The sequence below is a fragment of the Nansenia antarctica genome (assembly GCF_963989245.1).
Source record: "Nansenia antarctica genome assembly, chromosome: 1".
In the NCBI taxonomy this organism is placed as follows: domain Eukaryota; kingdom Metazoa; phylum Chordata; class Actinopteri; order Argentiniformes; family Microstomatidae; genus Nansenia; species Nansenia antarctica.
This window is the reverse complement of record NC_137674.1, coordinates 113,330,490-113,345,949: the sequence shown is the minus strand read 5'-3', so window position 1 is coordinate 113,345,949 and position 15,460 is coordinate 113,330,490. Positions and strand designations below refer to the sequence as shown.

At 42.5% G+C, this 15,460-nt stretch overlaps 2 protein-coding genes across 2 annotated transcripts in view; one reads left to right on the top strand and one right to left on the bottom strand.

Moving 5' to 3' along the window:
• Positions 1-723: 723 nt before the first annotated feature.
• ndufa7 (NADH:ubiquinone oxidoreductase subunit A7) lies at positions 724-6,353 on the bottom strand. Its single transcript, XM_080542355.1, has 4 exons — positions 6,277-6,353; positions 5,266-5,315; positions 3,600-3,737; positions 724-883 (listed from the first exon to the last, which is right to left on the bottom strand). Exons 1-4 carry the CDS (start codon positions 6,325-6,327, stop codon positions 793-795), a joined length of 330 nt encoding a protein of 109 aa, XP_080398481.1. The 5' UTR covers positions 6,328-6,353; the 3' UTR covers positions 724-792.
• An 888-nt stretch (positions 6,354-7,241) lies between these two features.
• LOC308156898 (low-density lipoprotein receptor-related protein 8-like) overlaps positions 7,242-15,460 on the top strand; it is a gene marked incomplete at its 3' end in the record, with an annotated part of 48,394 nt that continues 40,175 nt past the window's right edge. Inside the window, exon 1 of the mRNA XM_080530348.1 lies at positions 7,242-7,329. Within this exon, the coding sequence (XP_080386474.1) occupies positions 7,266-7,329 (64 nt within the window). The 5' untranslated portion in view covers positions 7,242-7,265. The remainder of the gene's footprint in view (positions 7,330-15,460) is intronic.

Below are 15,460 nucleotides of genomic sequence, written 5' to 3'. Positions count from 1 at the left end.
GACAGGATCTGTAGGTGCTGCCATGATGACTCATAGCGTACCTCAGGATATGTTCCAGTTAATGTTGTTGTTGATGGGGTGTCTGTAGGCTGTAGAGGTGTGGTTGTTGTTGTTGTTGATGTTGTTGTGGTTCCTTCGCATATTGGACACTTCCATCTATGTTTTGTGTAACGTCAGATTCCCCACAAGAGAGTTTCTGATTGACTCCAAACAATGATCTGCTTCTTTTGAATAAGCAGCTGGTGTAACCTGGTTTAACTGATTTAACCTGGTTTATGGACTCTAGTCAATGAATTAAATATTTCAATGAACAATAGGGGAAAAAAGTTAAACCAGGAGTAGCACAGCAAGTACATAGGACTAGCATTGAAGGAGCCTATCTTGCAGGGCTTCTCAAAGTCCAAACTGCAAGTCAGTACAGACCCGGCCCACACTGTGTGTATGAATACAATACGTTATGAAGTGTTAAGTTTTCTATTTTGAAATAAACGTCCTATTGATCAATAACTTGTTAGTGACGTTGAATATATATACAGTGTATCTGGAGATCATTCAAAGTGATCCTGTCCCAGATGAACGTGCGTTTAATGTGGCTTATTTATTTATTTATTTTTAGTGTACTGAACAAGCAACCTGCCATCTCATTTGTAACCACAAACGAACAAAGGAACCTGCTTATAACATGAACAATGGAGGAATAATAATAATACTAAAACATACATTCCATAATTTATTAAACACTGATATTTTACAGGATTAAAGTGGTGAACAGCCATGTTGTGCTCGTGGTGATCAGAGGTAGGGCTGGTCAGTAGAGAGGGTCAGCTCCCTGGGGACGTTCCCAGGCGTCACTGCGAGCTTTGCTGGCACATCCGCAGCTTGACTGAAACAAGAGTAAATGGTAAAATGGTAAATGGACTGCACTTAGTATATAGCGCCTTTTTTGCTGCTCCAAAGCGCTTTACAACGGCCTCTCATTCACCCGTTCACACACACATTCACACACCAATGGCAACAAGCTGCAGTGTTTCCTCTACATGCATTTCATCGTGGCGGGCCGCCACGATGGAATTTCCTCCGCCACCATTCAGATTTCTCAACAAAAAAAAAAAAGAAAAGATTTAGGCCGCTTTTCAGACCTTCACAGCGCTAGACACACCCACAAGCGCGAAGCGACGCGCTTGCAAAACTGTTTTGTGATTGGTCAAATACATCTAGGCTGCGTCTAGTCTACAAACTACGATCCTCCACTCCTATCACCGTGGACACAGCAAGGAGCGAATTCCCGGGTAGAAATATTTCCTCTCCCCGCTGTCAGCGGTAAGCGGTACTTTCCTCCAGCAGCGGTAAATGAGGCACCCTTTGCGGCTTAATAACTTTGGTTCTCCGGGGGTTACGGTAAAAATTCCAACGTGTCCGGAAAGAGTCGTGGGAGACGATTTTTTTATTGACAACGGAATTACATGCTGGAAAAACATGCAGACACAGACAATAAGAGACACACGGGATAAGTACAGGAAAACATTTTATTTTTTTGGGCCATCCTCGAGTTTTGGCTGAAATTACGTCGTTGTTTTGAGCGCGCGTGCACGTGAAAAAATTGCGAGCGCGCGGTAAGCGCTACCCGCCACCATTGTAAAAATTCCTGGAGGAAACACTGAGCTGCCATGCAAGGCACCGGCCGGCCCGCTCACTGGGAGCAATTTGGGGTTCAGTGTCTTGCCCAAGGACACTTCCACATGTGGCCAGCCAAAACACACACAGATGCTGAATACTAATATGGTTGTACCAGTCAAACGTTTGGACACACTTCCCCATGCAGCTGAACTGGTGCTGTATATCCAACAATACTGTTTGTTTTCCTTTTCAACGACACATACAGTATTTCATATTGAATAAGTACATCAATGCACCTATCGCTAAGCCACGCCCCAAAATAGAAATTGTCCAATCATATCACAGCAAAAGTCACTACAGGCAGAAAACTCGGACAAACAACTCGCTAATATCTGATGGTGAAAAGTAGTGTTGTTCCGATACCATTTTTTGATCCCGATACCGATCCCGATACCTGACCGTGCAGTACTTGCCGATACCGAGTACCGATCCGATACCACGGCGTTTGAAAAAACTAAACAAAAAAACATGTTTTTTGAGCCGCATACTCACCTCGATGTAAAATTATTGCTAACACTTAGTCTGGCATCGGGTGTTTGGTATCGTGAAAAGTATCAACAAAAATCAATTAACCAACTCAATCAAGGTACCATTTGGTTCTGTAACTAATCATAACAGCAGGGCCGGCCTGTGGGACTGGGGAGTGAAGGCGATGTCGCCCATCAAAAGAAGAATGTGGCCAGGTACTAATATATGTGAAGGCACACGATTTGTCAAAGTGCAGTTCAATGAATTTGTGAAATCACTTCCATATTCGACTAGGTTTGACACGGAGACTGGCCCGGACTTCTTCCGAGTTATTCCATCCGGGTAGTTTTGAAGCCTGACAAGCAAAGAATGCTGCTAGGGTTTAAACCTTCTAGTCGGAGACTCCTAGCAAAGTTTCTAGCTAAACGCAAGTAGACTTAAAAGTTCTAGACACTGGTTTTTATACCTTTGACAGTCCGGTGTGTGCTTCATGAAACGGGGTTGGTTTTTTAGCTACCATGCATTGGCCAACAGAATTAGTTACCCTGGTGAAAAGTGGGCAAACGTGGCACCATTGTTGAAATCAAAAGTCAAGAACGATAGCTAGTTATTAGTTACGCGTATAACATTACATAGCTCTTCATCCCCAGCAGTGCCTGTCGCTTTGCATGTTCTGTTCATTGAACAGTAGCAGCAACTCAACCACACACTGTCTGTATGAGTAACGCCGGTAAAACAAAACGTACCTTTCTCTGCCACATAATCCTTAGGGGCCATGCTTGCCGATCACAGGTGATGATATACTTGTTAACGGGACTTGTAAAATCCTATTTACTTTGCTCAACTTTAAAAATGGAATGTTTCTCGTGTCTTCACACCGTCACCGGAGACAATTCATTCACCGAGTTGCGGGACGCTGTGGGTGCGTTCGTAAATTCGCTCTGGAAATCTGATCACCACTCAAGGAATGCCTCTTGTCCAATCAAATTGCTTGGTCCCTTTATGACGTTGATACCACTGTGCGCTCCAGCGTTCTAAGAGCGAATTACGAATGCAGCCTGTGCAAAACGCGCATCACAAGTTTGGTATCGAGTGTTATTATTTGTTAGTACTCGCCGATACCGATACCAGCATTTTTGTGCGTATCGGTGGCCATGCCGATACTAGTATCTGTATCGGAACAACACTAGTGAAAAGCTTCTCTAGACTAAATATTCTTGTCATCTTAAAAAAATAAAAATAATGTCTATTACTTGCTGTGGTAAATCAGAAATCAGAAATTTGCCAACTCCCAGCATTGTAAGTCATTGAATGTCGTTCAGTCACGGTCGGTCAGTCAGTCTGTCACTGTCAGTGAAGCGTTGTTTGTTTGTCCGAGTTGTCAAAGGGGGCGTGGCTTAGCGATAGGAGGGGGCGTGGCTTAGCGATAGGTCCGTTGACTGGGCTTGACTGACCTGACAGCAGGCAGGGCCTTCTGGGCTGACATCACCACGGTGGCGGGCTGACTCTCCCTGCGCCCGTCTCTGTGGACGTAGTAGTTGAAGGCAAACTTGTGGCTGGGGCCGACCGGCAGCTTGGGTGGTGGCTGGGTCCTGAGACGAAGAGTCACAACTGTATCAACTGTTGTGACACTTAAACCAAACTGTATCAACTGTTGTGACACTTAAACCTCTCACACAAAGGCTAATTAAGCAATATCACACTCGAGGTCGTGCTGTTATACTGAATATCAGCACGGCTGTGATTGTCTTCGGTACTCGGCCGCATATTGCTTTTATACAACAGTTCTACAGCGCGATTTATTAGTTTATTTATTTATTTTTTCTGATTTTAGCCCTTTTTCACCCAATTTGGTAGCCAATTGAACCCAACCTAGCATCCAATTATCCCCTGCCTATTGCGTAGGATCCGCCGCACGACCCCGTGGCCGGCAGCCCCAGAGGAGGCCGCCAGGCAGACTAGCTGACTGGCTCCTCGAGCCCAGCACCGTTATTCCGGCACCCAGGGGGCGGTGTTGCGCGACGGATCCTTGTCCGGAAATACTCCTATACCGCCCTCGGGAGCGGCCGCCCAATATGCCGCTCCCCGTGTGTGCCCCGGCCATATCCGGATCTGGCGAGCTGGGATTCGATCCCAGTCCCCGGTGGGCAGCTTGCACTAGTGGCCAGTGCTTAGACCGCTACACCACCGCGGGGCGGGCGATTTATTAGTTAACAGTAATAAGTGACAACAGATTATGATTTGTTTGTTTATTTAATCATTTATTTTGGCTCCGCCAACAACAAATAGTTCCGCTACTGGACTGTTGTTGCCTAGTAACCTGAACACAAACATCTGCAGGCTAGCTACTTTGATATTAACGGTCATTTCGGAGTGATACATATAGTTAAAAGTCCCAGTGCTGTTATACTGTATATCAGCACTGATGGAATGCCTCTTGTCCAATCAAATTACTTGGTCGGAACTAACTGGTGTATAACCTCCAGTTTAAATTACAACCGACTCATCAGGCTTTTGTATCTCTTACATTTGTGGATTCAAATCTGATCAGTGAACTATCTATCCAACCAATCTGGGGAACTGTGTTAACTGCTAAGTGAAGACAAATATCTGTACTGTTGTTGGTCAATCGACGTCTAGTTAAAGGTTCTGCACAACGATCAAGGTCCTTATTGGTCCAACCAGGTGTGCTGTCACGCCAGACTAAGTCCGCCTGGCCAAATAGTGTCGGCCTGATGTAATCAAAGTCTTTCCAACGCCGTTGCTCTGCACTTATCTAATCTTCCTGCACGTCAACAGCACTAAGGTTGGTGCAGGCTCACGAGTCAGCTGTAGCTTCTATGTTGACATGGCCATTATATGAAAACACCTGCTAGCTAGCATGCTAATTGCAGACTTATCAAATCTAGCTTACTTATTTATCAAATGTAGCTTTTATGTTTACATAAGGTGGACACGGACACACACACACACACACACACACACACACACACACAATATATATATATTTGTATTGGGCAATGAGGATACAGACTGGTTAGCCAGGGCATCACATAATGGAGTAATGTAGTAACTTGCTCACACAAGGACGCGCAATAATTGTCATTTCTCACCACTTACCTCTTTGCAATCTCACCATACCGCAACTGCAGCTTTGCTTGGAGATCGTGCTGCAGGAGGAAGATGAGCAGATGAATAATAATAATAACAGTATAATAATAATAATAATAACAGTATAATAATAACAGTATAATAATAATAATAATAATAATAACAGTATAATAATAATAATAATAATAATAACAATAATAATAATAACAGTATAATAATAATAATAATAATAATAACAGTATAATAATAATAACAGTATAATAATAATAACAGTATAATAATAATAATAACAATAATAATAACAGTATAATAATAATAATAACAGTATAATAATAATAACAGTATAATAATAATAATAACAATAATAATAACAGTATAATAATAATAATAATAACAGTATTATAATAATAACAACAGTATAATAATAATAATAACAGTATAATAATAATAACAATAATAATAACAGTATAATAATAATAATAACAGTATAATAATAATAATAATAATAACAATAATAACAGTATAATAATAATATAATAATAATAACAGTATAATAATAATAATAACAACATTATAATAATAACAACAACAGTATAATAATAATAACAGTATAATAATAATAATAATAATAATAATAATAATAATAATAATAATAATAATAACAGTGAACAACAAAACGAGTTGATGTCGTGCGATGTTGCTGTCACACATTGGTGTGGACTCGTGTCCACAGGCTGTCAACTATTACAACGAGTGTTTGAGGGCCAGTCTGTCTAGATAAAGGTTATTTCATGTGAATGTTTTATTGTATGTCTGTAGACACGCAGGACTTGTGACTCACCCCGGATAACAGGTTTATATATGTTTATTGTAGATAGATAGATAGATAGATAGATAGATAGATAGATAGATAGATAGATAGATAGAGGGTTAGGGTTAGTACTATGTTGGTGTGGATGTTTATTGTATGTCTAAGTTAAGTTAGTTAAGTATATATATATTTAGTAAGGTTTGACTCACCCCGGATAATAAGTTTCGGAGCCTCTGGATGATTTTGGTCGCAGACGCCATTGCTGCTGTTGTCAAGGGCAGAGCGCCTCTTCTTCTGTGGTCGTTCTACGAGCGACGGTCAGTCCTGCTTATGCTGGGGTGTACTGCCGCCTAGCGGTGGAGGCATAATAATAATAATAATAATAATAATGCTTTAATCATTATATCATCTTAATTTAATTATGTTGTAACTTAAATGCAATATTAAAAGGATGGGTTTTTATAATCTTAATTTAATTATTTAGTCATTTAGGGTTTTTAGTCTTGACTTGAACATAATATGTGCTGAGGTTGCATCCCTAATGTAAACTGGCAGTGCCTTCCACAATCTGGGTGCATAAACTGAGAATGCGTTAAATAGCCCTTCTGTGATATACCTGTTGGTTGTGTACGATGCTTCATACCTCAAGGCATTGCGATGACATAACAGGTTTTTCGTAAGAGGCACCTTTCTCCCTATTATTCACATTTGACGATAAATTACCAACTTTGCATGTCCATGATGCAAAGGCATCATCAATACAATCACTACATAATAAAACAAGAATAAACCATACAATCCAAGGGGCATAGAACAAAGATAAACTAAATAACTAAATCATATAAGAATTACTATAAGATTTAAACAAGTAAATATAAATACAAATATATACAATATATACAAATATATAGATTCATCAATTAACATTAAAAGATACATTTAGAAAAGAATACAGTCATTTAAAGGCAATATTTAAAAGATTGCAAAACTATACAGTATGTTCCATACACTGTTGTGTGTCTGTGTCTGTAAACCTGTCGTGTGTCTGTCCTCTTGACGAGGGCTCATCTGAAAAAGAGATGAGTGTCTCAATGTTGATCTGCTTAAATATCAATAAATAAATTGGGAGAAAAAAAAGGGGTATGACGTCATCTTTACGCGCCGTCATGTACCGTGCAGACAGCTGAAGGCACCGAGCATGGGACACCTTGGCATGATACTGCTGTTTATCCCCCTGCTAAACTGCCTAAATCACGTTTGGGGTAAGACTTAAGTTATACTTAAGGTTAGGTTAGGTTAGACTGTCAGTCACATTCTTATTGACGTGTGTGTTCTGTTTGTATTAGGGGTTTTCTGCGCGCCGCTATGTTGATAACTTGGTTACTAAGTAGACTCATGAAGGTGCAGGCGTGCTACATTTAGCGCCTCCCCTCGCCTGGGGATTTAAGGATGAATGAATGAATGAATGAATGAAAGCTTTATTTCGAACATGTGAAAAAAGAAATAGTTATAACAACAAAAAACAAAACAAAAACAAGAAAAAACTAAACAAAACAAAACAAAAAACACTATTAACTTCACTTGTCCGAAAAGGAGTAGGAAGAAGCATAATTTAATTTTATTTAATCCTACCCCTTCTCCAATACTCAGAGATTAATAATTAATAATCTGCAGTTAACTTCAATATTAGTATAACAATTTTTTTATTAAATCAAATGTATTTACATATTTACCAACAATAGAAAACAGATAATGTAAATAAACAAATAATCTGTGAAAAGGTCGTAGTGCTGCTGCCATGATGACGTAGTGCTGCTGCCATGATGACGTAGTACTGCTGCCATGATGACGTAGTGCTGCTGCCATGATGACGTAGTGCTGCTGCCATGATGACGTAGTGCTTCTGCCATGATGACGCAGCTGGACGTCAATATGATGGATGAAACACCACGTTTATGGTCTGTGAGGCATAGCTGGATGAGGGACCGTTTCTTTCTTGTGAAACATCTTGTCTCATCCAGTTGCGACCACCTCCTCACTCTCCTGAGACTAGTACAGGGTTCTATTCAGCCTACATGTGGATGTGGTCCTGCACAAACAAACAACAATGTTTTATTTGCCAATCAACTGTTTGCAATCTGGGATTTTCCTGCCATAGTCGCCGGCGCCCCTGGAGCTGTTAGGGGTTAGGTGCCTTGCTCAAGGGCGCAACGGCAGTGTAGAAACTCTCCAGTCACCAACTGTGAGACCATCACATCTGGCTCCCTACTGGGGTGGGGATCGAACCAGCCGAGCTGCTACCTGCCTCTCTAACCTCTAGACTACCTGCCTCTCTAACCTCTAGACTACCTGCCTCTCTAACCTCTAGACTACCTGCCTCTCTAACCTCTAGACTACCTGCCTCTCTAACCTCTAGGCTACCTGCCTCTCTAACCTCTAGGCTACCTGCCTCTCTAACCTCTAGACCAGGGGTGCTCACACTTTTTAGGCTTGTGAGCTACTTTTCAAATTACCAGCTCAACAAGATCTACCAACCAAATAAAACATATTGCCATTGCTGCGAACACAAAAATGTACTGTAATAATAACAAATTAAGGCCACGCTACACTGTTTTAAAATCAAAGAAGAGATTTATTAAACTATATAACAAATATTCACACTGGTAGTCCATTAACATTAACATTAACTCAGGAGCTCTGAGTGGTTTACACCAGACTGGCCAGTGCCAAGCCAGGTGCCATCGACGTCTCCGGGCGGCGGAGTGTGTGTGTGTGTGTGTGTGTCTGTCTGTCTGTGTGTGTCTGTCTCTCTGTCTGTGTGTGTGTGTGTGTGTGTGTGTGTCTGTCTGTCTGTCTGTGTGTGCATGTGTGTGTGCTTGTGTCTGTCTGTCTGTCTGTGTGTGTGTGTGTGTGTGCTTGTCTGTGTGTGTGTGTGTGTGTGTGTGTGTGTGTGTTGTGAGGCGGCGCGGGGCTGAGTGATGCCCTCTCCTGCAGGGCTGGACTGGGACAAAAATGAGGCCCTGCCATGTGGCTCAGACCGGCCCAACACAATCGGTCCGACACCACCGATCAACATGCTGGCAGTCTGAAAGACTAATAATCTAAAAATCTATCGACCTAATCTAAAAAGTGATCTAGCATGGAAGGCTCAGGACAGGCAAAGTAATTGAAGTCCTGAACGTGGCACTCTGTTTCCTCTGTTTCATCTTTTTCTCTCTCCTTTTCCTCTCTTTCCCTGACACTCTGCTTTTCTGGGGAGGGCAGCAGCAGCTCAACCTGGTTCAACAAGACATGGACAGAGAAGTAAACTAACTGGTTGTCAAAATCAGCAAAGTTCTCATTTACATGTACACACAGGCTGCATGATTGCATTATGTTACACCAGAAGCCCAGTCATTTCAAATGGAAGGTTGCAAGACAACATTATTGGGTTGCAGACTGCATGAGTTTTATTTCTCCATGCAATAAAAAGCATTCATTAGTTCTGAACTAGGCTAGTGTAGATTTTTTTTTATATCTTTTTTTTCCAAATAAAAAGTATTATTAACACCCATTGTTGGTATTGCATTTATGTCAGTGACAGTGATACCTCAACTTGCTAGCTAGCAACAAAATGCAGAACACCCCCATCTAACGTTAGCTATAGAGTCCACAGCCAAGCAGCACTAACGTTACACCACGAGAGAGATCATTGTGTGTGCATGAATTCCAGCCAAGTCCTGGTGAAGCACAATGCAATCATGCTGCCTGTACGGGTTAGCATAAGTCATAAGACATTCTCTGCTGCTGCTCCCTTAATCTGGCCAATGCAAGCGACTAACATAACTTTGCTTTTGTAAAACCAAGTAACAACATTGCTTACCTCTCTAGCTGTGTCCTCTGTCTCCTCCTCAATTGCTAACGGCACATCAGTGCTAACGTTAGTTAGCGGTAAAGATGTTGCTGTGGCAGCCGCAGCTGTAGTAGGCCTAGCCCCCACAGTCGATGCAGAGAACATATCTGTCAGTTTCTGACATTTTGAGGCATCCTCTGCTAGCTTCTTACTTTTTTTCTCCCTAATTTTCTGGGCACCCCCTTTCACTATCTTATCTACGAACATGACACTGTACTTGGGTTGTCGGCCGAGGGATCAGAGTGGGGGAGGGGGCCGATGGACAGCAGGGCCTAAGCATGTGATTGGGCCAGCCCATGTGTTAGTATAAACGGGGGCCGCCGCTTGATTCCGCGCTAGTTGATGCCGCGCTATTTTGGGCCGAGATAGTTTTTTTTTTTTTGGGGGGGGGGGGGTCAGGCGGCCCGACCGGCCCAAAACTAGCGCGGCCCATCTGCCAGCGGGCAGAAAGATTGTATGGCCAGTCCAGCGGTGCTCTCCTGTGTGGTCCAGACGGGAGGCGTCCCGTCTGGACCACACAGGAAAAAAAAAAAAAAAACTTTTTTTTTTCTCTTTTTTTTTTTTTTCTTCCCAATGCCGTGTGATCTACCCACACTACCTTCGCGATCGACGTAATGAGCACCCCTGCTCTAGACTACCTGCCTCTCTAACCTCTAGACTACCTGCCTCTCTAACCTCTAGACTACCTGCCTCTCTAACCTCTAGACTACCTGCCTCTCTAACCTCTAGGCTACCTGCCTCTCTAACCTCTAGACTACCTGCCTCTCTAACCTCTAGGCTACCTGCCTCTCTAACCTCTAGACTACCTGCCTCTCTAACCTCTAGACTACCTGCCTCTCTAACCTCTAGACTACCTGCCTCTCTAACCTCTAGACTACCTGCCTCTCTAACCTCTAGGCTACCTGCCTCTCTAACCTCTAGACTACCTGCCTCTCTAACCTCTAGGCTACCTGCCTCTCTAACCTCTAGACTACCTGCCTCTCTAACCTCTAGACTACCTGCCTCTCTAACCTCTAGACTACCTGCCTCTCTAATAGGGATGCTCCGATTTATCGGCCACCGATTTAAATCGGCCGATTTCACTCCAAATGACTCGATCGGTGATCGGCAAAAATGGCCGATCGCAAAAACCGTTTTTTTTTTTTTTTTTTTTTTTCCTGGGGAAGACAGATAACTGAACAGAAAACATAGGAGGACGTAACAGTATGTAAACCATGAAGGCCACGTTTATGATGTCTTTTATACAGCCATATCGACTGACTTGGGCTTCAGGCCCTAACTGGGTGATAGGCCAGACTTTTACTATGCCATAAAAATGGGTCTGCGTTTGCTTGGTGCCTAATGGATCAAAACTTTTGTCTAAAAAGCAAAAAATATGTAGGCTATCCAGTCAGTAGGCCTACAGTTATGTATTTTTTTAAAAATCGGTATCGGTTGATCTTGAGGAAAAAAATCGGTGATCGGTATCGGCCCCAAAAATCCAGATCGGAGCATCCCTACTCTCTAACCTCTAGACTACCTGCCTCTCTAACCTCTAGACTACCTGCCTCTCTAACCTCTAGGCTACCTGCCTCTCTAACCTCTAGACTACCTGCCTCTCTAACCTCTAGACTACCTGCCTCTCTAACCTCTAGACTACCTGCCTCTCTAACCTCTAGACTACCTGCCTCTCTAACCTCTAGACTACCTGCCTCTCTAACCTCTAGACTACCTGCCTCTCTAACCTCTAGGCTACCTGCCTCTCTAACCTCTAGACTACCTGACCTCTCTAACCTCTAGACTACCTGCCTCTCTAACCTCTAGACTACCTGACCTCTCTAACCTCTAGACTACCTGCCTCTCTAACCCCTAGACTACCTGCCTCTCTAACCTCTAGGCTACCTGCCTCTCTAACCTCTAGACTACCTGACCTCTCTAACCTCTAGACGACCTGCCTCTCTAACCTCTAGGCTACCTGCCTCTCTAACCTCTAGACTACCTGCCTCTCTAACCTCTAGACTACCTGCTACCTGCCTCTCTAACCTCTAGACTACCTGACCTCTCTAACCTCTAGACGACCTGCCTCTCTAACCTCTAGGCTACCTGACCTCTCTAACCTCTAGACTACCTGCCTCTCTAACCTCTAGGCTACCTGCCTCTCTAACCTCTAGGCTACCTGCCTCTCTAACCTCTAGACTACCTGCCTCTCTAACCTCTAGACTACCTGCTACCTGCCTCTCTAACCTCTAGACTACCTGCTACCTGCCTCTCTAACCTCTAGACTACCTGCTAGGGATGGACGGTTTCCAATTATTGAAACCGAAAAACCGTCAGAGAGTAAAACCGCGGTTTTCCGGTTAACCGAAAAATACAGTAAAAAAAAAAAAAAAGTTAAATTTTTTTTTTTCAAATAATTGAGCCCTACTGCTACAATACACTCATGTCGAACACCATTAAAACATCGTAAGCACAGTCGCAACACATTTAGGCTACTTAGTTTCACAAATATAAGTGGAAAGGCAGACTTTTGTAAGCTACACCATACATGAAAACACATGAACACTTAACACACCAGCTCCGCTGATCCAGGGTGCACGCCTGCACGGAAGATCATCTCTTGGAACAGCGTCTTCATTGAATGAACTGCTTTCTCAATATCTTGGTTCTTAGACAAAGTTTCAGCTGCTGCTCAATGTATTTAAATATTTGAATACTGCTCAATAATCACTGAAATATTAGACTTAGAATTATGCAGTGAACATACTTAAAGCTTTTCATAAAAACCACATGCCGCGAGACTGACTCGTCCTGAACTGTCGTAAGTCAATCAACAAAGAATGCCCCATCAAAATAAAAGTGCCCATGGTAGAGCTGTCAAAATAGAGCTTTCAAAATAAATGTACTAATACAGATAGAGATAAATACAGAACTACCTTTGCGTCACTAAGTGACCGCGTATCTTCTGAGACATGCGTTCTGTCATCACTTTCAGTAGCGCCTTCACACACAGTGGCGCTTTGCACAAACACTCTTGATCCGTATAGCTCTTGTTTTATTATATTGTGGTTTAGTAAATACTGCACTTGGAGTTACATTCAATGCATGATTTGTGCTATAGAACATAAATAAAGTTTGATTGATTGATTGATATCAAATCAAATCACATTTTATTTCTATAGTGCATTTCTCACAAAAGTGACCCAATGCGCTTTACAGAGAGCAGCGAAAATGATCTTATTAAATGTAAGCGAGTAATTGTAAAAAACCTTTCCTATCTACCAATAACTGAAGGCAACTATCTTTCCCATAGAGTGATTCGTTACCCTTAAATATAATCCCAATTAGATATTAATCCTCAATTATTCTTCACAACTGACCAAACCTCTCACTCATTGCGCGGCAGATTCAGACTGTATCATTGTTATTTTCACACACGACAAACATGTGACATGTTCCAGTTTTATTCTTATTCTATTTTATTCTTCAAAAAAAAAGAAAAAAAAAAAAAAAAAAAAACGGTTTCAGACGGTTTTGATAAAAAACCGTTTCTATTTTTAGAAACCCCGGTTTTCGGTTTAACCGAAAAACCGTCCATCCCTACTACCTGCCTCTCTAACCCCTAGACTACCTGCCTCTCTAACCTCTAGGCTACCTGCCTCTCTAACCTCTAGACTACCTGACCTCTCTAACCTCTAGACGACCTGCCTCTCTAACCTCTAGGCTACCTGCCTCTCTAACCTCTAGACTACCTGCCTCTCTAACCTCTAGGCTACCTGCTACCTGCCTCTCTAACCTCTAGACTACCTGCTACCTGCCTCTCTAACCTCTAGACTACCTGCTACCTGCCTCTCTAACCTCTAGACTACCTGCTACCTGACTCTAACCTCTAAACTACCTGCTACCTGCCTCTCTAACCTCTAGACTACCTGCCTCTCTGACCTCTAGACTACCTGCCTCTCTAACCTCTAGACTACCTGCCTCTCTAACCTCTAGACTACCTGCTACCTGACTCTCTAACCTCAAGACTACCTGCTACCTGCCTCTCTAACCTCTAGGCTACCTGCTGCCTGCCTCTCTAACCTCTAGACTACCTGCTACCTGCCTCTCTAACCTCTAGACTACCTGCCTCTCTAACCTCTAGGCTACCTGCTACCTGCCTCTCTAACCTCTAGACCAGAGGTTCCCAAAGTGGGTGCCGCGGCACCTGTCCGGGGGTGCCGCCAAATCTGCTCGTAAAAAATAAAAATAAAAAATATAATATAAAATTATAATAATAATACATTAATAAACGTTTGTTTATTACATGTGCAATGGAGTTCATAAGCAAATAAAATATATATTTCTCAGATTTGAAAGATATTAATTTACTAACTAGGCCTACTAGTCAGGGTTTCCGTTAACCGGTAATTCCCGGACTTTGTCCGGTATTTGTTTTGGAAGTCCGACAAATTGAAAACTCGTCGGACATAAATGTCCGGTGAAAATAATTCCCTCTAAGCACAATTTGAATACAATTCGCTAAAGTTCACATTCTGATTCCTTCTATTTTAAAAAAGACGAATATATAGGCTATGTATTTATTTTATTATGATATGATTTGACACCGGCATGATGATGACTCCTAATGTGTAGGCTGCCTATGCGAAACAGCGGTTGTTTCCGGTGTGCGCTATAACTCGTGCACAATCGAGTCGAGGCAGAGAGGAGGATAGCGATGTTTCTCTCTGTGATAGTGTGATTATGCAAGCCTTTTCTGAAAGGGATGAGAACCCGATTGTTTCAGCTTCTCCCAGGGAGAAAGTGGTAGAGTTACCATCCTCCCCGAGTCCTACCATACCATCCGCTGACAGCCTATCTCTGCCTGTAACCGGCGAGCGATTGCGTGTCGCTCAAGTAGCTGATCAGTCATTAAACAAATGTTTTTTACATGCAGCTAGTGAGGAATCTGAAATAGGGGGCAACGTAGTTTATTTCCTTAACGATGGGATATTAATGCGTAAATGGTCTCCTCCTAATGCAAATGGTTGTGAGTGGAATACTGTAAAACAAGTGGTTGTGCCTGTGGGTTATAGACAACAGGTGTTATCTGTAGCACATGAGAGCCAGTGGTCAGGACATTTAGGTATAACTAAAACTTATCAGCTGATATTGAAACATTTCTTTTGGCCCGGACTGAAGGCGGATGTTGCCAAGCACTGCCGCTGTTGCCATACTTGTCAGATGGCGGGTAAGCCTAATCAATCCATTCCACCCGCACCATTGCATCCCATTCCTGCTATAGGGGAGCCATTTGAACGTGTAATAATTGATTGTGTTGGACCTTTGCCTAGGACTAAAAGTGGAAGTCAGTATTTGCTTACTATTATGTGCGCTGCTACTCGTTTTCCCGAAGCTGTTCCGTTGCGTAACATATCAGCCAGCTCAGTGGTGAAAGCTTTAACAACGTGTTTTTCCACATTCGGTCTTCCTCTTGTTATACAATCTGACCAGGGCACTAACTTTCAGTCTAAGCTTTTCAAACA

Coding starts and splice junctions, on each gene's coding strand:
- ndufa7 (XM_080542355.1), bottom strand. CDS start 6,327: ATGGCGTCTGCGACCAAAATCATCCAGAGGCTCCGAAACTTATTATCC. Junction 3,738..5,265: donor TATGGTGAGATTGCAAAGAG/GTAAGTGGTGAG, acceptor TCTTCGTCTCAG/GACCCAGCCACCACCCAAGC. Junction 884..3,599: donor AAGGCCCTGCCTGCTGTCAG/GTCAGTCAAGCC, acceptor CTCTTGTTTCAG/TCAAGCTGCGGATGTGCCAG.